This window comes from Blennius ocellaris (assembly GCF_963422515.1).
Source record: "Blennius ocellaris genome assembly, chromosome: 2".
NCBI classification, from domain to species: Eukaryota; Metazoa; Chordata; class Actinopteri; order Blenniiformes; family Blenniidae; genus Blennius; species Blennius ocellaris.
In genome coordinates, this window is record NC_137651.1 from 32,165,122 (window position 1) to 32,189,194 (window position 24,073).

Genomic DNA, 24,073 nt, shown 5'->3' on the forward strand with positions numbered 1-24,073 from the left:
TAAAAAAATATTGAGAGGAATAAATCAAAATGTGTTTGTAGTCAGTGTTTTTTCTGGATTTATCAAAAGCATTTGATCAAAACTTCACAAATACAGTTTTCAGGACGTTGGCTTGGTGACTACATAAGAAACAGGGAGCAGTATTTATGTATAATGCTTTTAAGAGTCACATGTCAAGGATTAAATATGGTGTGCCACAAGGATCAAGTTCAGGGCCTCCACTATTTCTCATTTTCATAAATGATCTTCCTGAATTATCAGTTTCAACCTTCCTCATATTATTTATTTGCAGACGACACCAGTTTTGTCACGTCTCACTCTGACTGCGTGAAAACACTGTTCTGTTCACATACAACAACAGTTTGAAGAGTTGAATTCATTAACACATGAATATTCATGTATGAAGTCATTATTAGTGAACGAGGTCTTCCAGACACGTTTCACAACTTCTTCTCTCGTCATCAGACGTTCACTCAGAACCAACCAGGAACCAAAACATCTGCCGCTCTGTCGTTCCTCCAAACATCAACTTTCTATTCTTTCATGGGTCAAACTCTGGAATTCTCTGGATCCCTCACTTCCACTGCTTCCCTCTTTCAACGTCTTCAGGACTAAATGATTCAATCATCTATTGTCCAAACGGGATTCTATGTTGTGACTGTCTTTATTCACGCCTCTCTTTGTTTTCTGCTTGTTCTTCCTTCATCCTTTCCTTTTCTTATTTCCATTATACGAATGTAGAAATGTTTACTGAAGAGGAGGATTTTAGAAGCCGCTGGACTTCTTTTCCTCTCTGGAACCAGTCGAGTTTCATCTTCCTGCGATTCTGTTCTAAATTCTTATTGTGTGCAAATAAATAAAAGAAAAGAAATGTAAAAAGAAAGCTTCCAGAGAAACTGCCCAAGTCTGCAAAAAGTTCCTTCTCGATAACAAAGCGACAGTCAAGTAAATGCAGACGACTCGGTACGTTGAGTAATTAGGAGTCACGGACACACGTGGAGGTTTACAGCGACACGTCAGTGTTGCTTTTAGAGCCGACTTGTAAAATCTCAAATCTCTCCTTTAGCATCCCGAATCAACATGTCAAAGCAACCACAGACGAGCTCATGCCAGCTGGAAACGGTGCCGACGGTCTGCACAGCGGCACGACGGCAACCGGGAGTTTAACCCGGGACGGCAGAGTTCAGGCCGGCCCGCGGCCGAGGGGAAGAGCCACTGTAATCGACCGGCGAGGGCGACGACCCCACTCCCGCAGAATAATCGTTCACACGTTCATCTCTTAACCCGCTGGCCCTAATAGCAGCTCCGCCCGGGCCATTAGAACGAGACACAAGAGAGGTGATTTGTGCAAATGGCTGAGCTGGCTGTCGTGCATTCTTAAAGCTCCTTTCCAGCTCAGGAAGACAATGGCGGCACGTATTACAGTAATCTCGGCCACATCTGCAGCGGGTCAGCGGGTCTCGTCCTGCTCGTTTACCCGCGCTGCACTCTCAGCGCTGTTCACTTCAGAATGTCATCGGGGGGATTTGGTCCGGGATGGTGTTTTGTTTTGCGTGTGACAATCTCCCATTTGGATTTTCGTTTGTCTGTGTTAAAGTCAGACAGTGTGTACATGGGATAAGTGTGCAATAGTTTGTCTGCTTGTAAATCCCAAATTTGACCCTGACAGGCCTTTTGACAAGTTAAATCTCTCCTGGCAGAACGCGGGCTGAGCTGTCTGTCAATATCGTACTTTTAATCTGTGAAACAGATTAAGTTGTGACTGGGAATTTTCAGCAGAGGAAGTTCTTTCTATTTTTTTTGTATTTAATCTATAACAGGCTCGGTCACAGGACGGATCCAGACACACACCGAAGCGTCACTCAATGTTCACAGAGAGAGGGAGTATTCCCGTCTGGACTCCCGACGTTCCCTCAGACCTTCACCCATTGAGAAAATCATTCTGGTTTTAATTCAAGAACACAACTGAACTTCACTGCCCAGCAGGGGTCCAGAGCCTGCAGCCACTCAGACCCTCAACTCCTGGACTCCTGGAGAACCAGCCTTCAGACACACTTTTAAACACGATGCTGCACACCACCGGATGATGCATTCTTTATATGAGGCTACTTGATTTCCCTTCTTCTGAAACAGGATTCGTCTTGCTGCATCCTCTCCCGGGCCAAACATGAACATGTGTGACTATTTGTTCTCTGAACATGATCCCAGTGGTGGTCCGTCTGTACGATGAGCACCTTCTGAGTGTCAGTGAAGGCTGGATGAGCCACGCTGGCCGCTGGAGGAGGGGAGGGTGTGGTGAGGTTCTGTGGTCGTGGTGCAGGAAAACAAACATGTGCTACACATGTCGGAGTGAACTTACACATCCTGCACTGTGGGAGTCTGCTGGCTGCACCGATCTGGTTTCAGGACTTTCTGTCAAATGTGTGGCATTCGGTGCCTCTGCAGCTCACTTCTGGTTCTCCCTCTTCACTAATTAGGAGAAATCAAAGCAAACGTTTCCGCATGAATCCTCCTGTTTGGGATTCCCGGCAGACTTTGAGGAGCAGCAGCTTGGCGACGTTGCTACGCTCCCTGACCTGGCCTTGTTTCAATCGGGGGTTATCAGGCGGATGCTGAGCAACGTCCAACTCAGCCTCCCCACTCTGACGACGGGGGAGGTATCAACACTTAAATGAAGAGCCGCTCTGCACAAACACGCCGGGGTCGTCTTTGATGTTGAGGACTTGATCCTGCAGATCGCAGCCTCTTCGGCACTCTGGTGGTCTGCAGGCGTAACGGAGGCCTGTGAAAGTACTGCAGCTCCCGGTGTGGCAGCACACGGGGTGAAACGCTTTATCAGTGCGCGCGTGCACTGATGTGTGTGTGTCATGGCAGAGTGCACAAAAAGTCACCTCGGTGGTGGATGTAGGTTAAGCAGCTGGTGAGCTCCTGTGCCGCCCGACAACAGGGATCTGCTCATACAGGTGTAAATACAGCTGCCGGACGACACACACACACACACACACACACACACACACACACACACACACACACACACACACACACACACACACACACACACACACACACACACACACACACACACACACACACACACACACACACACACACACACACACACACACACACACACACACTGCAGACAGACAGATGGTGCCTGGGTACTCCTGGGCAAGTATACAGTGAAAGCATATGATATCAGCCCCGACTCTGGGGGCCAAACCTGCTGCCTCGCTCAGAGTGTGTGTGTGTGTGTGTGTGTGTGTGTGTGTGTGTGTGTGTGTGTGTGTGTGTGTGTGTGTGTGTGTGTGTGTGTGTGTGTGTGTGTGTGTGTCGGCTGCACAGCTGCATGTCCTGATCTATTAATACCGCGGCCTCCTCTGGACTGGATGGAAGGAGCGGTGTTCCAGGTTCTAGAATGTCCGGCGGAGCCAAAGCAGCGGAGGAAGGCGCTTCAACTGATAAAAGCTCAACATCTTTACAACTCTACAAGAGTTGAGAGAACATAGTCGTCAAGGATGTCAACTACAATTCAGACTGGAAACAGAACACAGAGGGAGCCTCAGAAGGCCTGGAATGTCACAAAAAGCCAACAAGGCCAGGGAAACGAGTCCAGCCTGCTGAAACAAGGCGGAGTTATCATCATTCTGTGAGGTTGCATTCATGCCTCTGATCCTGGAGGCATCAGATCCATTAAATGATGAAATCTGAACATCATCAAGACATTTGAGGGAGAACTGTGATCTGGTGACGCTCAAGGATTCCTGGTCAGTGTGAATCAAAGTTCACATGAAGCAGCACAAAGGAAATGAAAACCTGAAATGAACCTCTTCAACGTAACAAGTCTTCATTTATATGAAAAATTACTGTATCTATGTGTAAATTACTTTCACTTTCAAACACATCTTTACTGAATATTGTCTAATTTAATTTTTAGTCAAAGTCAAAGTCGCTTCTGTCGTCAGTTCTGCAGAAGTCTCCAACCTCGGTCCTGCAGGTTCAGCTCCTCTCAGTTGAAACACACCTGATCGCAATGAGGGGCTCGTTATTGGGCTTTGTCACAACCTCATGATGACATCATCATTAGATTCAGGTATGCTGAAGCAAGGAGAGAACTGAGGTCAAACATATCAGAGCAATTACTAGTACAGCTTCTCTGAGGTGCTTCATAGTTAATAGAAGCTGAAAACAACAGAGGAAGTTCCAAAGCTTTCATGTTTATCAATAATTAAAAGTCTATTGTGTTATTTTAGTGAACAAAACTACCAATGGTAAAATACTGCAAATAAAGGGATTTTTTTTTGTGTCAGCTTTGGATCGATAATTTGAAGTACACCACAAATAAAATGTTTTTTTTCCCCATCACACGACACTTGATTTATTCATTTTTACAGGAGGGGTGCTAATTTAACATTAGTATCATTGTTACAGCAGAAGAAGTAAACCTTTCAGATGAATCAGATCAGTTCTAAGTTAGGAATCGAAACACTCAGAGAGAAACAAACGTGTGTTTTCAGGCCTTCCATCAGCCGCGCGACATTAAACACTCCAGCAGTGAAAGGTAAACCAGTGGCAGGTACCGGGGCATCATCACAAACAGCTCAGAGATGCCGAAACCGCCCATGTGCAATAATCATCTGTACAAAGCAAATGAAGGTTGCAGGTGACCTTAATAATGCCTGAAGCCGTTTACGTCGACCACATGATGGGACCCCCCCTCTCATCCTCAAAGCTCACTGATCAAATGTCGCGGGGAGGCGAATCCCTCGCCGCCTGTTTGACTCATTATAGCATTTCCCATTCAAACTGGGCATGAAAATGACATTTAAATGAAAATATTAAAATCTGCCTATATTTGTGAAGCCACCTGTACTGTATGTAAATACACTAAAGCTTAGGCCCGTAGTAGCTGATGCTCTTAAAACGACATCATTTCAATGCATGGCAAAGATCCAGCAGAAAAGCAGAGGTGGAGGAGCAGAGCGCCGTCTTGCTCTCAAACTGAACCGCCCGAGCGTTCCACGCTGCGGTTCCACCACATTTAATAGAACTTGAATATCATGTAAAAGGATGGGGGCAGGAAAGATGTGTTTTATCTGCTGAGGAAATCGGCCACAGAAAGGCTGTGCTTCATTCCCCTATGCAAAGAACCTGCCGGCCTGAGACAAAAGGAGTCTGCTGCAGCAGCTGGATGTGTGAGACGAGCAACTGCTGACACAAAACACTGTTTTCACAAGCTGATTAATGGGATTTAAATCCTCTCCTCAGGTACAGTCTACAACAAACAGCCTTCCATCCACTCTTTAAAGCTTTGGCGGCACGCAGGGGCAAAGTCAATTACCAGCTGTGAACATCATTGAAACCCTTTAGAACAGCATCACACATCGTCAACACAGGAAGTCCCAAGGATGTTTAGCTACACTTTTCTAAAGCCCATAAGAACTCGCGAATGAGACTATTGAACACTTTTAGACCAGAGAAAAAAACATGAGTTAGTTAGTTAGTTAGTTAGTTAGTTAGTTAGTTAGTTAGTAAATCAAATCAAACTACACTTGGGCTTTAATATCTACTTTCATATTTTGCCGTTTCATTTTAACGTGCACATTTAAATGTAAATGTAATAAAAAAATCTAATAAAAAAAGAGACAGCCTTTACCATCGTCTCTATGATTTAAAAACTAGCAATAAAACATTAAAATGTGTGTGAAACAATAAGGAGCAAGCAGTGTGGTACAGCTTGGTGAACGGACAAGTCATCCACAACTAGTTTTTCCAGGATTATTAATTTGAAGGATTGGATTTCAAGGCATATTCGACACATTTGGAAGGATTAGTAAGTGTATTTGACACAAACGCATAAACGTTGGCAGCTGCCCAGAGCGCAAACTCAACAGAGGCTCCAGTTCAGACATGGTCTTCAGAAATGCAGTTTTTGGAAATGTCTTTCTGGAAATAATAAGCCTTAATGCTGGGGGGGGGCATCATGTGCACAAAGAAGACCTTCTTCACGAGAATAAAAAGCCATATGATACCATACTAAATATATATGGACACATACAAGATATATGAAACATACATAAAAGATCATTAGAAATAATATGTAAAACTACATTGTACAGGATTTATTTCCCCCCAAAAGTGTGATATCTCATCCAAGGACGAGTTGTCGAGGGTTGCAGTTTTGTGGAGGAGTTCTTAGTTCTTAGTTCTTAGTTCTTAGTGTCCTGAGCACAGACTGAGTCTACAGCTTTTGTTTTTTTTCTGTCAGGAAATGTGGAGGGCCTTATGATGCTTTCAGTGTGAGCCGAGAGGATGTCAGCAGGGCAAATAGTGACGGTTGTACTCATGCAGGTTACACTCTGAGGAGGAGGAGGAGGAGGAGGAGGAAGAGGAGGAGGGAGAGGAGGAGGGAGAGGAGGAGGAGTCACAAGCTTCAGGCAGCTGCAGCCATCAGAAGAAGATCCAGAATCTCTCCAGGCCTCAGGCTGAAGCCAGAACAGACGTGTTCAGCATGACAGACTCATGAGTGAAAACCCAGTGGCTGAGCTCAGTTCTGTGGCTTTGTGGGAAGACGGTGAAGAACAAACAACAACAAGCTAATGTGTTGTTCTGACACGCCAAGAAAACTAAACCCTTCGGTGCAGGAATCAATATCCAGATATGTGCTGAACATACAGATCAAATGACATCGCAAACTGGAGTGCGTGTGTTTATTAGTACGAGTGAACAATAAAGTGTTGAGTCACATGTTAACAGAGAAGTAGAAAGCAGTTGAGGACGACGGGGAATGAAGCACAGCGCTGCACTGAGTTATGAACACTGTGATAATGAGGTAACGGGATCATACTGAAGCTATATAACACATGTACGCCATAAAGTGGAGCTCCTGTGGAGGGTGTGTGTGTGCGTGTGTGCGTGTGTGTGTGTGTGTGAGACCTACCCGGTGCGCTTGGTGATGGTTCCCAGGGTCATGGGCTGTTTGATCTGCGCCAGCGGCAGAACCACGGTGAGGCTGGGCAGCGGGGTGAGCCGCGGGTTCCCCATGTTGTTATTGGTGAAGTTATTGTACGATTCCTGGCTGCTCAGTTTGGCTGCAGGACGCACGCACACACACACACACACACACACACATGCACGCACACACACACACACACACACAGGGTTATCACAGTGAGTCTAGGAGTAAAATGAATTGAAACATTGCACCTTCTGGTGTTTCTAGATTGCGCATCGTTTTTCTTTTTCACGTCCAAACTGAACCACAAACTGCAAACAAATGTATGTGACACTTTTCTTATAATAATACGCTTGATGAAGTTATGTAATGAAGGATAATGGTTGCCAACATTGAAAACTATCTCTCAGATTATGTTTGTAAAAATGTGATTTTGTTTTCTTGTGTCTAAATTTAATGACGAGGATGTACCCCCAAAAAGTGAGTTTGCTCTTATTGTGGATGTTAAAGGCTAACGACACATTACATGTCTGCAAAATCAGTTCAGAGAAGGATGTAGGAAATAGTAAACACATCTTAAAACAAAGGGTCATTTCAGAAAAGGTTCAAATATACCAGAGCAACTTAATTATGTATTTTTTTTTTTTTTAATGTCTCCATAGATCAAGACTTAAGAACCAACTACAACTTGTTATAGGACATTATTATGACCAGATATAAAACATCACTGAGAAACAGAGAAAACAAAGGTAAACAACAGTTGATTTCAAAGAAACACAATAAAACCTGTTTTAAAGAACTTTTTTTTCCACCCTGTGCTCTGAATTTAGGTTGTTTTCACTCATCCACAACACACACACACACACACACAGCCTGGGTTCAAGACCTGTTGAATGATTGCAAATAACCAACTCAAGATGCTTCGTTGCAAAGACTCTGTTTCTGGTGCCTGGCAGCCTGTTAATCAAGGCCAATCAACACACACACACACACACACACACACACACACACACACACACACACACACACACACACACACACACACACACACACACACACACACACACACACACACACACACACACACACACACACACACACACACACACACACAGAGAGAGAAGATCCAGAATAACACATCTCGTCTCACATTCACGGAGGAGCTGCAGCCAAACATAATCAGGCATGTAAACGGACTCCTGGGGGCACCCGGGACCTCCTGGGGCCTCCTGGAGGCTCCTGGGGCCTCCTGGGGCCTCCTGGGGCTCGAAGGCCCCGCCTGCCCCCACAGTGACCACCTCACTCCACCACAACCGGTTCCACCGGTCAGAGTTCATCTCAGGCAGTGAAGGAAGATTTTGTGAAGACAAACTCTGCAGTGTCCCTCAACATGGGTCTGCTGCTCCAAGTTACAGAGCCTGAGGCCTGGAGGAGGAGGAGGAGGAGGAGGAGGAGGAGGAGGAGGAGGAGGAGGAGGAGGAGGAGGAGGAGCAGTAGCACACCAACAACATGATCCCAGAAATCTTTCTGCTGAGCATTGGTATCAAGGCTAGCTAACATGCTAAAGGCTACATGCTCTCCACTAAACATTCACCATTTCTTCCTCTTACCCCCTACATCACTCCTTTCACCCCTACATCGCTCCTCTCAACCCTCCATCGCTCCTCTCATGCCCTACATCGCTCCTCTCACGCCCTCATCGCTCCTCTCACCCCTCCATCCCTCCTCTCACCCCTCCATCGCTCCTCTCACCCCTCCATCGCTCCTCTCACCCCTCCATCACTCCTCTCATGCCCTACATTACTCCTCTCACGCCCTACATCACTCCTCTCACGCCCTCCATCACTCCTCTCATGCCCTCCATCACTCCTCTCATGCCCTCCATCACTCCTCTCATGCCCTCCATCACTCCTCTCATGCCCTACATCACTCCTCTCACCCCTCCATCACTCCTCTCACCCCTACATCACTCCTCTCACCCCTCCATCACTCCTCTCACCCCTACATCACTCCTCTCACCCCTACATCACTCCTCTCACCCCTCCATCACTCCTCTCACGCCCTACATCACTCCTCTCACCCCTCCATCACTCCTCTCACCCCTACATCACTCCTCTCACGCCCTACATCACTCCTCTCACCCCTCCATCGCTCCTCTCACCCCTCCATCGCTCCTCTCACCCCTCCATCACTCCTCTCACCCCTACATCACTCCTCTCATGCCCTACATTACTCCTCTCACCCCTCCATCACTCCTCTCACCCCTCCATCACTCCTCTCATGCCCTACATTACTCCTCTCACGCCCTACATCACTCCTCTCACTCCTACATCACTCCTCTCACTCCTACATCACTCCTCTCATGCCCTCCATCACTCCTCTCACCCCTCCATCACTCCTCTCACCCCTCCATCACTCCTCTCACGCCCTACATCACTCCTCTCACGCCCTACATCACTCCTCTCACGCCCTACATCACTCCTCTCACCCCCTACATCACTCCTCTCACGCCCTACATCACTCCTCTCCCCCCTACATCGCTCCTCTCACGCCCTACATCACTCCTCTCACGCCCTACATCACTCCTCTCCCCCCTACATCACTCCTCTCACCCCTCCATCACTCCTCTCATGATATCAGAATAAAGACAGTTGGAAACCATGTGCAGTGACTAGAACTACTAATTAAAACAAATTGCTGTCAATCATCCAGAGCTCAACACACAGAAGAGCCTGACGAGCCGCCATCACTTCATAATAGATGTGCTGTTATAACCTCGGGTGGGAGTGTGTGTGTGTGTGTGTGTGTGTGTGTGTGTGTGTGTGTGTGTGTGTGTGTGTGTGTGTGTGTGTGTGTGTGTGTGTGTGTTGATTGTTCACTCTCCAGAAGAAGTGGCACCTTTAACAGTTATCAATGAAATGTTGGAACCACAGACGTTGGAGTGACGGACGCCACTGACATCATGTCAGACATTGCTTGTAAATACGTTTCTTCATCTCCTTGCATTAACGCCCTTGAACAGAAATGTGTTGATGACAGTTTGTTGCCGATTCACAGCAGGGAGGCCTGATGGTTTTACACTGAACCAAAATATGAACGCAACCTTTATGTTTTTGCTCCCATTGTTCATGATCTGAAGCGTTTTTCCTTTGCACACAAAAGGTATATTTCTCTAATATTGTTCACAAATGTGTGTAGTTGTGTGTTAGTGATGAGACCTCCACCTCAGTGGTGCTGATGAGACAGCAGGAGTGTTGTTCAGGCGTGTCTTTGAAGGACAGTGAGGGAGGTGCTGCTCACTGCAGAGCACTTCAATGCCCCCCCCCCCGTCCAAGTATGAATCAATATGTGCAGACATGTTGTATTACATTTGCACAGTAACATTCTCTGCTGCATTTATCAAAGTGTTTGGTAAAGCAAAGCCCCGTCTTTCTGTCCCTTCATCCCTATGAAAGTCCAAGTCAAGTAAATAAAGTTATTTTTCAACAGAGAAATGAATAAAAGTCTAGTTGACTTTTGATTGACGACATAGTTACACAACTAAAATATGTACAATTATTTATAGACTAAAACTAAAGTTGTTTTGATGACTAAAATATGACTGGGATTAAATGATGTCATCGACAAAAGATAAAACAGAATCACAACGAAGAGTGACAGGAAGCAGAACTGTGAATGGACCCGGTCAGACCAGGATCCAGTAGGCCAGTTCGTAGGACGGCTTTTCCTCCCGGGAGTTCATTTGTATTAACGGCTCATCAACAAGCCGTGCAGAGACCCCCCCCCGTCTGCGTCCCGAGGGCCAAGCCACACAATAGCGTAGAAACAGTGACACTGAAACATTCAGCCTTTGGGTTTCCAGCTGTGGCTTATAAAACAAATATGTTTGCAATCCTGTGAAAAGAGCTCCAACAATACAGAGGAACCTGAGGATTCAATGGGAAGCCCAAAGAAAATTCCAAGTTCAAGTGTTTTCCAAAGAAACGCAGAGCAAACCTGCGGGTGCAGCACAATGCTGCGTCTGAATGTTTGCCTTGTTCCACTTGTTGGGTTAATAGATGACTGACAGCCGGGCAACATAAAGGAATGAAAAGCAGGGAGGGGGAACAAAGAAAACATCAAAGCCCACAAAGGAGGTAGAGGAGGAGAGTGCCTCGTCGTTATTGGGAAGGAGCGATCAAGAGGAAGCTGAATGTGAGCGGAAACGGAGCGCTGAGTGTTTTGCTCCAGTCTTTTAGATCATTAACGTGGAGCTCTGAGTTTCATTAGTGCTGCCAAAGCAGCACCCCCCCAACCCCCCCCCACACACACACACACACCGACCCCCCCCCCCCCCCCCCCCCCTGCACCGGAGCAGAATGTTAAAGATCAGGTCAGACTGCCATCTCAACATGGACACTCCACCTCACTGCTCTTTATTCATGCTTGGGGACTTTTTATTAATGATAATCTCTTCTTTTTATTTTTAAACGATAATCTCTTCTTTTAATTTTTTTATAAACAAATGAAATCTATTCCATGTGAACATTTTTTTTTCTTACAATCGTTTACTTGACTTAAAAATTAGAATACAAATATGTTCCAAAGACCAACAAAGATGTGATGAGTACAAATTCACACACACAACACATTAAGAACTTAAAACAAGTTAAATATGAGGCTAAGGAACTTGTCCTCACTGATGTAATCGTTTCTCAGGTCATTTTATTAAGTGTGTGAAGTGAACTTTACAACGTGAACTCATCTGGACCCCAAAAACACTTTTAATGTTTAAACACTTTTTTTAGTTTGACAGTCACAGAAATAACAATCCAACTTGATGGTCTGCCCACTAGAATGCCCGCGTTCGCCCATTGGTAGTGTTTAGAGCCCATTGTGCTCTGTGTGTGTGTGTGTGTGTGTGTGTGTGTGTGTGTGTGTGTGTGTGTGTGTGTGTGTGTGTGTGTGTGTGCTTTCAGTACTAAAACTAACAACAGCACCAACTAGTGGACCAACATGGAAACTACACATTATTCTGTGTTGGCAGTGGAAATAGTCATGATTATCAGAACTCTGACATTTTTGTCAAACGAAAACTCAAAACCCATTTTTCATTGGAAACGTGTAAACGGGGCATAATATTGTGACTTGAAAAAGTGACGTGTACGGAAGAGCATTAGGCCCAGTGAAGAAAAAAAAGACAATCTCATGTGGTTCAGAAAAAAGAGTGAAAATCAAAGTCAAGATTAATGTTTCAGAAGAAAAAAAACTCTTGCACTTCATGGTTTTTTTTTAAATAAAAAGTGAAGACGTCTGTCCATCCCTCATCATTTGCCCCTGGTTGTGAAATCACATTAAATCACTTCGTTCTGACTATATATGTTGCTTCCTTCCTTCAGAGAGCTGCAGGCTGAACTTCCTCCTCCAATACTGATGAGAACTGCTCTGTGTTCATGAGATCAATCATTTCACCACTTCATCAAACTGCCTGCAATGCATTTTGTAGAAGCAGTCACATGCACTGGCATGTGGACGGACGGACGTTTCCACTTTCTAAAAAAAATACAAAAACAAAACAAACCAAAAAAATAAAATAAAAAAATTACACAAATACTCAGTAAAAAGAAAATCTTGACTTTGATTTTTGACTTCTTATGTGCATGAAGGTTGTTTTATTGTTTCTGAACCTCCAAATGTCTTTAGTTTTTTCTTCAATGGCCTTCATGCACTTTCACTGACGTGTGATGAGAGCAACAATATGATCTGATCCACGTTTCAGTTCAGGGGATTTGGTGAAAGCAGCTGAAGAGCTGCGGGATGGAATCCTCCCGCCTTGGAAACGCCGTCACAGACATTGTGCTGAGCTTCAGGAGTGTGTGCTTATGTGGGAGTGTGAGTTTCAGGGGTGTGAGTTTCAGTGTGAGCTTCAGGGGTGTAAGCTTCAGGAGTGTGAGCTTCAGGAGTGTGAGCTTCAGGAGTGTGAGCTTCAGGGGTGTGAGCTTCAGGAGTGTGAGCTTCAGGAGTGTGAGCTTCAGGGGTGTGAGCTTCAGGAGTGTGAGCTTCAGTGTGAGTTTCAGGGGTGTGAGCTTCAGGAGTGTGAGCTTCAGTGTGAGTTTCAGGGGTGTAAGCTTCAGTGTGAGCTTCAGGAGTGTGAGCTTCAGGGGTGTGAGCTTCAGGAGTGTGAGCTTCAGTGTGAGTTTCAGGGGTGTGAGTTTCAGGGGTGTAAGCTTCAGTGTGAGCTTCAGGGGTGTGAGCTTCAGGGGTGTGAGCTTCAGGAGTGTGAGCTTCAGGGGTGTGAGCTTCAGGGGTGTGAGCTTCAGGGGTGTGAGCTTCAGGAGTGTGAGCTTCAGGAGTGTGAGCTTCAGGAGTGTGAGCTTCAGGGGTGTAAGCTTCAGTGTGAGTTTCAAGGGTGTAAGCTTCAGTGTGAGTTTCAGGGGTGTAAGCTTCAGTGTGAGTTTCAGGGGTGTAAGCTTCAGTGTGAGCTTCAGGAGTGTGATTTTAAGTTGCGTGAGCTTCAGGAGTGTGTGCTTATATGGGAGTGTGAGTTTCAGGGGTGTGAGTTTCAGTGTGAGCTTCAGGGGTGTGAGCTTCAGGGGTGTGAGTTTCAGGGGTGTGAGCTTCAGGTGTGTGAGCTTCAGGGGTGTGAGCTTCAGGGGTGTAAGCTTCAGGAGTGTGAGTTTCAGGGGTGTGAGCATCAGGTGTGTGAGCTTCAGGGGTGTGAGCTTCAGGAGTGTGAGCTTCAGGGGTGTGAGCTTCAGGGGTGTGAGCTTCAGGGGTGTGAGCTTCAGGGGTGTAAGCTTCAGTGTGAGTTTCAGGGGTGTGAGCTTCAGTGTGAGTTTCAGGGGTGTGAGCTTCAGTGTGAGTTTCAGGGGTGTGAGCTTCAGGAGTGTGATTTTAAGTTGCGTGAGCTTCAGGAGTGTGTGCTTATATGGGAGTGTGAGCTTCAGGGGTGTGAGTTTCAGGGGTGTGAGCTTCAGGTGTGTGAGCTTCAGGGGTGTGAGCTTCAGGGGTGTGAGCTTCAGGAGTGTGAGCTTCAGGAGTGTGAGCTTCAGGGGTGTGAGCTTCAGGGGTGTGAGCTTCAGGGGTGTGAGCTTCAGGAGTGTGAGCTTCAGGAGTGTGAGCTTCAGGTGTGTGAGCTTCAGGTGTGTGAGCTTCAGGGGTGTGAGCTTCAGGGGTGTGAGCTTCAGGAGTGTGAGCTTCAGGTGTGTGAGCTTCAGGTGTGTGAGCTTCAGGGGTGTGAGCTTCAGGGGTGTGAGCTTCAGGAGTGTGAGCTTCAGGGGTGTGAGCTTCAGTGTGAGCTTCAGGGGTGTGAGCTTCAGTGTGAGCTTCAGTTTGAGCTTCAGTGTGAGCTTCAGGAGAGCAGTGCAATGTCTATCATACCAAATCTCTTCTATATTGTGGTAGAACTGATTTCATCATTTCTGAATAAAGCTGAATTGTGTGACTCCAGTGAATAAAAGCGAGTGAGAGAGAGGAGGCTGGTCGGTTGAGGGCGACTTCCCTGCAGCAGCTGTTGTTTCCGTCACTGACTGAATGTTTAGACTTTAAAGAAGTGGAAGCTGAGCTCACACATACGTAGTTTTCATAACCGCTGATCTACCGGCGGACTGAAGGTGAATGAGGTGCAGACAGGAGGAGGAAGGAGGGAGGGAGGGAGGGAGGGAGGGAGGGAGACAGATGAGAAGCGTCTGGCAGACAGATACAGAGGCCGTGATTTGATTAATGAGCGGGGCGTGATGCGCCCAGGCACTGATACACGACATCTCCATGGAAAGAAGATCCATCAATGCAAATGCGGCTCGGTGGCCGTCGCCCGGAGGAAGAGCTCGGACCGTGCCAAACACTCACACCAACACCTGACCCGGCCGCTCGCCCTCCTCTCTTCCATCCATCCCTCCCTTGTCTCAACAGCATTTGCATCGCCTTCTCACATTAAGCCCGTCTCTCTCTCTCTCCTTCTCGCCCTTTCTTCTCTCCTCCACCGGCCCGTCGTCATGCAATCTCAGGTTTCTCTCCCTCTTTTAATCCCCATTTGCATCCGATACAAGCAGGCCGCTGCCGGACGGGAGGCGCGAGCCAGAGGAGCCCCGGGGCTGCTGGGGCCACACTGGCTGGGGGGGGGCGGGGCAGAGGAGCCCCGGGGCTGCTGGGGCCACACTGGCTGGGGGGGGCGGGGCAGCAGGGCCGCTGCTGTGGGGAGACGCAGCCAGGAGGTGTGAGGAGACGCAGCCAGGAGGTGTGAGGAGGAGCAACCAGGAGGTGTGAGGAGGAGCAACCAGGAGGTGTGAGGAGGAGCAGCCAGGAGGTGTGAAGAGCTAGCAGGAGGTGTGAGGAGGAACCTGGAGGTGTGAAGAGCTAGCAGGAGGTGTGAGGAGCAACCAGGAGGTGTGAGGAGGAACCAGGAGGTGTGAAGAGCTAGCAGGAGGTGTGAGGAGCAACCAGGAGGTGTGAGGAGGAACCAGGAGGTGTGAGGAGCAACCAGGAGGTGTGAGGAGGAGTGATAGGAGGTGTAAAGAGGAGCAACCAGGAGGTGTGAGGAGGAGTGATAGGAGGTGTAAAGAGGAGCAACCAGGAGGTGTGAGGAGGAGTGATAGGAGACACTGCGTCTCCCACAGCTCAGGCTTGTTTCCTACAGAAATAACAGAATTTCCCTGCAGCAGATGAAGCCGAACGTTTGGCTCTGGACTTTCCTGGACTGTCGCTGCCGTGACGCCTTCAGTCTGTCTGTCCTTCCACCTGTCCACCCGTCCACCCCCGTCCACCTGTCCACCCGTCCACCCGTCCACCCGTCCACCTGTCCACCCCCGTCCACCTGTCCACGTGTGTGGCTCTGAAAGCCGTCTCATCATCCCCACCAGGAGCTTGAGAGGCTGACGACCATGCACCATGCACCATGCACCATGCACCATGCATGGTCTCAGTGCTCAGGTGGGAGGAAGTGTCCCCCCCCACAGTGAGAAGGTTTCTGTTCCAACACCTGAAGCTCTGAAGCCGAGACGGTTTGCGTCACGTCACATCAAGTCAAATTCAATGTGGAGCCACGAACCTGTGAGCCAGAAGCTTTAAAAACATCCTTTCATTTACAAAGACAAACTAAATCTACAATCACAAATCAGAAATCAGGCGACTGCAAGCTTTTCTCTCATGTCGGATTGATTATTGTAACGCCCTGCTCTCCCCAAGAAAACTTCCTCACCACTACAACTCTTACTAAACTCTGCAGCACGAGTGCCGAGGACCCGAGGGTGGCCCACATCACGCCTGTTGTAAAATCCCTGCCTTGGTCCCCGTTCGCTTCAGGATCCATTTTAAGGTTCTTTTACTAGTTTTTAAGTGTCTTAATGGTTTTGCACCCTCTTATTTATGTGAACTACTTTTACCCTGAGGTCCTCCGCCTTTTAATTGTCCCTCAAACGAGGACCAGGACCCCCCGGGGAGGCTGGTTCAGCTCCTACGGCCCCCCGTTTGTGGACCAGTCTGCCGGGGAACCTCAGGGCTGCACAGTCTGGAGGTTTTTAAAAAAGGGGTAAAAACTCACCTTTTTAATCAGGCGCTTAACTGATTTTATATTGGTGTATGTGTGTATATATTTATGTATATATGTTTTGTATTTTATCAATGTATTTACCTACTTTTATTTGTTTTAGATAATTATCTAATTTTCTACTTTTATTAGGTTCTTAACTGAATTTGTATCCCCACATCACCAGGCAGGTCTTCACTTGTGCATGTGTGTGTTCATCTGATTTTTATGCATCCATTTTATCTTTGCACTGTTTTTAACTCTTGTTAAGCACTTTGTGTTACTTCATTGTATAAAAAAAGCGCTATATAAATAAATAAATAAAAAAACAAAAAACAAAAAACATTAATTGTATTAAATGTTGCTATTTTCAGCAGTTTAATTCACTCCAAGCGTTTTGATTTGGAGTTTATTTTGGTGTGGTGTGTCATTTTCAATGTGTCGGCTGTTATTCTGTTTCCCCTCTGGAGGGATTGTTTCCTGTTAATTACTGTTGCTTTTGTTTTTACCTTCACTAGACTTTTTTTTTTTTTTTTCACGCTTCAGTAGTTTGTGTCAACGCTCCAAGGTTGTCCAAGTAAATGAATAAACTGTATTTCCTTTATTTGGATAGGTTTATTTAACTCACCAAGAAGAGACTTTGGAAACTCAACACACGTCGGCTGAAGTGAAAGTGGGTGTGCAGGACTCACATAAATCCATAATGCCCCCTGGGATATTTAACCCTTTGTTACTTTAAATGGAACATTTCAACCTTCAACTTTAAGAAAAGAGGCTGCCACATCAGAACTGAGCCCAGTTTATTGTTATTTGTCATAAATATTCTTTGAGAGCCGACAGTAACTTCTGCGCTCACTAAATATGTTTGATCTATCACAGTGATTCCCTTTTTAAGGCTTACAACATTTGGTCATATTTTTAAAAATAACTGAGTGAGCATTTAATTAATTTATGGCACAAAAGTACTCCTTTTGAGCATTTACATTAAATGTGTATGATTTAATGAGAAAAGTCTTTAAAGGAATACGAGATCAAAGAGGTAAAGGACAAACCCGAAGATGAAAGAACGCCTCGTTACAGAACATAACCCTGTTCACTGGTCGTCTGTTATCGGGATCCTTTAACGTGTGTGTGTGTGTGTGTGTGTGTGTGTGTGTGTGTGTGTGTGTGTGTGTGTGTGTGTATCTTCATAAAGAGAAGATGTTGTGAATCACATTTATATCTCCGGCTCCGTTAAATAAAAGAACTGTCTTCAGTCGTCCTACAGTAGGAGCGTCAGGTGCTAAATATAGTTTGTTTGTTGTTGTTTTTTAATACTGACTGTGTGTGGAAGTGATGGTGTCATGATGTGGAAGTGTTGGAGGTGACGGAGGAGGCGACCGGGCCCAGGCGGAGCCTCCACATTCTACCTTCCACCCCTGGACGGCTGTTCTCTCTGACACGTTGGAGGAGGAGCAGCCGACCGTCCCAATTCCCCAAAGTATGATTATTAAAACACTAACTTCCCCAGGAGGAGGGAAGAAAGGGAGGCAGAAGAAAACAGGAGGGAGGAGAAGAAAGGGTGAGAGAGGGACTGCAGGGAGGGCTTAAAAAGGCTCCGACACAAAGGGGAGGAAAAAAAAAAAAAAAGGAGCGGGGATCCCCCGCCGGACAGAGTAAAAACAAATTAAAAGAGCCCTTATAAAACACAGATGCTGCAAAGAAAATAAACTTCACAAGATTTACTGTTTTCCAAAGGAATGGGAGGACTGGTGGAAAAGACATCAGGACGCTCTCTGTCCTCTCCCTCTCTCTCTCTCTCTCCCTCTCTCTCTCTCTCTCTCTCTCTCTCTCTCCTCTCTCCTCTCTCTCTCTCTCTCCGTCAGGTAATGTGGTGGCAGAGGAGGCTTTTCCCTTTCCTCCGCTCCCTGTTTCTCTCCCTTCTATTTCCAGAGCGACGAGCCGGGGTCAGGCTGGGCCTGTGTGAAAATGGCTTCCTGCCCGGCCTCCTGCTCCCAAACCGCAAGCTAACGGGGAGCCATTTTATTAAAGGGCCCTATTTGGGAACATTTTCAGACCGGTTTGTATTTTTATTGACGTTTCTCATGTCGGGGAAGCTTAGAAAAACACCGGCTTCACGACGGCGAGCACAGGGCCGAATTCCCAGGACGAGATTTCCACTAATTTTCTCATAAAACTTGAGCGCTGAAGAAAAGGAGAGTGAGACCCGGAGCTCCGGGCCGGAGAACGGAAGCACAAACGCGCCTCGCATGTCTGCATTCCCAGCAAACAGCAATCAGATGAGAGGAACAGACGTAAAAAAAGAAAAAAGAAAAAGGCAGCGGCGAGCGAGCGAGTGGCACAAACAGCCCCCTGAAATCAGATCCACAAGTTTACAGCATGTCAGTATTTACAAGGCTTCATCAGACAGCAGCCAGTCGCCAGCCAGGAGAGCTGCGAGGGGGGGGGGGGGGGGGCAGACAGCTCCCCGGATCAGATGACACACACACTCCCATCATAGCGTGTGTGTGTGTGTGTTGTGTGTGTGTGTGTGTAGCCATCATCTGATTTGGGTCAAGGAGCTCACTGCAAAAGAAAAGCCCCCCCCCCCCCCCCCCCCCCCAAAAAAAAAAAAAAAAAAGAAAATGGGGGTTAACAGGCAGTGATTGGATGGTGGTGGAAAAAAGCGGTTCTGGGCGTGTGTGTGTGTGTGTGTGTGTGTGTGTGTGTGTGTGTGTGTGTGTGTGTGTGTGTGTGTGTGTGTGTGTGTGTGTGTGTGTGTGTGTGTGTGTGTGTGTGTGTGTGCCTACAGAGGGCAGGAGACGAGCAGGAAGCCTCAGATGGTGTCTTTCTTCAGCTCCGCTGTTATTAATTGTTTTTAACAATTGAGTCCAACTCATCCACTCGGTCCACCAATGAATTAAGAGAATTGACTGTTAATTAAAGGGCCAGAAATAAGACAGATGTACTAAACAACTCTGCACGCTGAAGTCCAGTGTTCTGAGATGTGAGTAAGAAGCGTGTTCAGGCAGCTTCATGGTCTCCCTGTGATTTCTCGCTGAAACGCCCGGCAGGGCAACATTTCATCCATTACGTCTTCCCGGTCCGTCCGACGGGCCGCCATCCGCCCGGCTTCAGCCCGCAGGACACATGTTCCACACAGACGTTCAACATCAGCTGACAATAGTGGATTTTTCAAGACCAATTTAAATAATAAATAAGAATCTAAATAATAAATAACTCCTTTGTTATTGTCAGCAAAAAAAAAAAAAATAAAGATCCTACTCAACTTATTGATTATAAATCAATCAGGTTATGGAGATCACACAGACACATAAGTGATCATTTGATAAACTCTGTACAAAAATGCACCAAACGTAAAAATAATTCACAAGTGAAGGTGAAATATATGAATTATTAGACGTTTACTGCTCATTTCAAGATGTAAAACTAATTTATTCTTATGAATAACATTTCTTTCTTTTGATATTTCTTCTTCAATAAACTGCATTGATTTCAATCATAAGTATTTTAATCACAAGTACACAGACTTTATCACATATATACATATATATATAAAATAATGTCATATTAATATGTTGTATTTATAATGAAAATATAATAATAACAATTATTATTATTATTATTCACATCTTAGAATGGAGACTTTAATTAATTACTTTAATTATCAAGTATCCGTCTTTTATTACACAGATTATGTTAGAAAACAGTGAAAAAGTGGAATGCATCCTTCAATATTGATAATTATGAAACAGAAAACAATGTTGATTATATTAATAATAACACTGATTATACTACTAATAATAATAATCATGATCATCACCATTATTCGTACTATTATATTTCTTTTTATTATTATTATTATTATCAACATTGTTTTCTGTTTCAAATTGATCAATATCCAAGTATAAGTTCCCACTTTTTCACTGGGGGGGGGGGGAGTGTAGAATAAAAAGTACAATAAACATACTATAGTAAAAAAATAAAATACTAGCAGTGTTGGCAGAGCAGGGTCAGTCCTAACAAGTGGTCAATTAGTGACGTAGCTAAGGTGACGTAGATAATATAAAGTACAATGTGATTGAACCTGGAAAATGCATTCAAATAATCTAAACTATATACTGAAATAAAAAATGATGAAGAGAAGAATTGTATGAAAGTATATGATTATTTTTGTTGAGCAAACAAATGAAACAAATGAGCTGGATCCTATTTTCCATTCCCTGTGAAACCTGGCTGTTACTGGTGATTTGACAATAAAAACACCTCGATCCTATGAAATGCGGTTCCTGGAGTGTGCAGCAGATGAACGGCTGAATGGATCGACAGCCTTCAAAAAAGCTCCGCGGTGGTTTTCTCTGTTAGCGTTTGACGTGTGGACGTGAGGCTTTAGCGTCCACGGGGAAGGAGCCGCGTCCCGAGGACTCGTCAGACCCACACTTCACTAAAGTCCAATAATCCGGAGTTGGACGAGAGGCGGACGGCGGCAGGATGTAAAAGCTCTTGATGGAGTGACAAAGGGAGGCCCGGCCGTTCACGTGGAGGGCCAATAAGCCGGGAGCACAAGTGCCGTCTGTGTGCAACGGCGAGCAGCTTTATTTCTTTATCTCTACCTTACAATTTTTACAAATCAAATAATGATGAGTGCAGTGGCGAGCAGCCGCTGATAAGAGGGTTTAGTGGTCGTGCAGATGAGTTATTAGGGTGGGTATAGAAGGGCGGAGGTCTGGTGCAGCCACGCCGCGGCCAACACGCCGATTCCTCGCGCCGTTGTGCTTCTGGTGGCTTTAAAAGCCTTAAAAGTACAGGGGAAGGCTAATTTTCAGGGTAAACAGCTCGTTCGATTGCCGTGTGGTTTTCTGCTCTCCTGTTTATTGACTGAAGCCCGAGCCGGCGCTGCAGCTCCTGCAGACCGCAGGGGCTGCAGCGCCGGCTTACCTTCTGATGGCCACACCACTGCTAAATCAAATGTACTGAGTAATGGACAAACACTAATCCTCTCCACTGCCGGCAAGTGGACAGAAAGACAGAGAGAGGAAGCTTTTAAAAGGACATCTGCTCCTTTCGGGAACCCCAATTCATATTTCTGCTGAGCAAGTCATTTTTCAGTTAAAGTATTTAGATCAGGAAGGGGGGGGGGGGGTGGGGGGGGGGGGGTGACATGTGACGCAGGAATCTGTGTCCAAAACTGTTTAGACAAACAAACAGGCAAGAACAAGAGACGCCCAGAGGCCTGACACTGCGCCACTCTGGGTTATTCTTGGATTCTGCACCATTAATGCACTTTTTTTCCTACAACACACGATGTTGGGTCGTGATGCTTTAACATAGTTTTATTGTATTTATGACCATGACGATAAAGTTTGAATCTTTGAATTTTTTTATCTTTAAAAACTCACCTCAAAACAGTGAAATAAACACACACACACACACACACACACACACACACACACACACACGACAGGATGTGATCTTCCATAAAAAAGACGTCTAAGAAATTACAGCACTTTTTCTGTGTTATTTTATCAAGGCAAAACCTTCACAGCAGCAACACAAGGGCGCGCGTGTGTGTGTGTGTGTGTGTGTGTGTGTTGCGCGCACAGACACACTGCTGCCAACCCTAACCATGCAGCGCCACACAGAGGACCGGTGTGGTACTGACACACTGCAGGCCGTCTGCATGAGCTGGAACAAACTGCACTGAGGTCTCCAACACAATGGACCAAAACAACTTGAAGAAATTAGTCATAAAAAAATACGTAACATTAAATCCTGTTCTGGAACACAGCTACTCTCTTGTAAAGTATTTTCTACCTGAGTGAGGAAGATGCTTCCCGTCCAGACCAGGTGATTTGAAACAGAAAGAGTTGTCTTTTTTGTCCTCAGTGCTATTTGTGGACAGTAAACACGGTTTTATCCTAATCTAAATGTTTTTAAACTGCTAAAGCCCCCCCCCCAAAAAAAATAATCCCATAAAAGCGGCAAAAGAAAGCTGTGGTGCCTCCGCTGGAGGACAATCTCACAAAACATGACAATAAAAAAACATGTTCATTCTGGATCTGCCCATTAATTTTACACTTTCCATCCAGAGGTGAGGAGAATCCATCATGTGTGTGTGTGTGTGTGTGTGTGTGTGTGTGTGTTTCTGTTTGTGTTGCTCTGATGAGACAGAAACCCAACCATCAACTTCTGGTGACACACACACACACACACACACACACACACACACACACACACACACACACACACACACACACACACACACACACACACACACACACACACACACACACACACACACACACACACACACACACACACACACACACACACACACACACACACACACACACACACAGGATTCCCCTCACCTTGCCTGAAGATGAAGAAGTGATGAAGCTAATATTAAAGACTTGTGATTTTACAGTGACTGTGGTTCAGGCAGGGTTCTGCTGCGTTGTGCCACGCAGACTCATGTCCTGCAGTAAAGTCACGTAACAGCTCCGACTGCGCTTCAATAAAAGTTTACAACAGCAAGCTGGCCGTGTGAGGCTGCGGGGATCGTCTGGACGAGGCGTTTCAACAAGTGTCAGTCTGCATGTTAGCGCTGAGGACGGTTTCACCCGTGGAAACCTGAATACACACTTAAATAATCGTATTTGTTCATGTGGTATTGAATCACCAAGATCCTACAGAAAGTCTGCCAGCACGTCAATATTAGAGCTCAAACTACCGACATGTTGACTTATGGGTAATTAAGCATCAGCATTGTTTACAGTATATTAGTATTTAGAGGTTTGTGTTATTTCAAAGCTCCACATTTGTTATTCTAACCTCATTTATGGAAATATGTTCTGGTTTGTTTGATTGTCCACAACATGAAATTGCAATCAGGGAAGAGAATGACCTGGTTGAACGTGAGTGCGCTGGCGAGAAACCCCTTCATGGTTTTCTGGTTAAATCCAAAACATGAAAAGTGAAGATTAAAAAGTATTGTTTGTTCAAACTAAAAGAAGTTATTTTAAAGTACTTTTTGCTCACATCTCTGGTTTCCTGGTTCTGTACAAAAAGGAATGCAACCACAACAATGTGACATTCTCAGTAAAGTATTAATTCAGCATCGGTCACCCAGTTTCACTGACGAGCCGGAGCTTTGCTTCAAACTGTTCGAATGTTTAAGATGAATGCGAGGCGGGACGGCAGAGGGATCCTGGACATAAAGACGATGGTCACATCCGGAGGTCAGAGGTCACACATGAAGGAAACGTTGGAGCGATGAGGGGAAGGGGTGGCTTCACCAGCCGGAGCCCCGTTTAAATCCCACAGCTCATGGTGACGACGCCAAGCTGGGCGTGGAGGAGAGCTGCTCTGCTAAAGCCATCCGCTACCGGAGCAGCTACGGGGTTCTACTTGGGCCAAAACTCTGAGCGAGCGATGGCAAAATTTGGGTGCAAAAATTTAATTGCGCAGCACACGAATAGCATTTTGAGGAAATATTCAAATTGCGCAAAGAAAAACTTGACATTGCGCTCAAAAATCATTTCTGCGCTCAAAAATCATTTCTGCGCTCAGATTCTTCCTCTGCGGTCGTCCACCAATCACAGAAATTGGGGGCG

At 45.9% G+C, this 24,073-nt stretch overlaps 1 protein-coding gene across 1 annotated transcript in view; it reads right to left on the reverse strand.

The window, feature by feature from the left end:
• The window catches only part of bcas3 (BCAS3 microtubule associated cell migration factor), a 370,231-nt gene that overhangs the window by 259,972 nt on the left and 86,186 nt on the right, over positions 1 to 24,073 (reverse strand). The window contains exon 16 of the mRNA XM_080511322.1: positions 6,941 to 7,091. Within this exon, the coding sequence (XP_080367448.1) occupies positions 6,941 to 7,091 (151 nt within the window). The remainder of the gene's footprint in view (positions 1 to 6,940; positions 7,092 to 24,073) is intronic.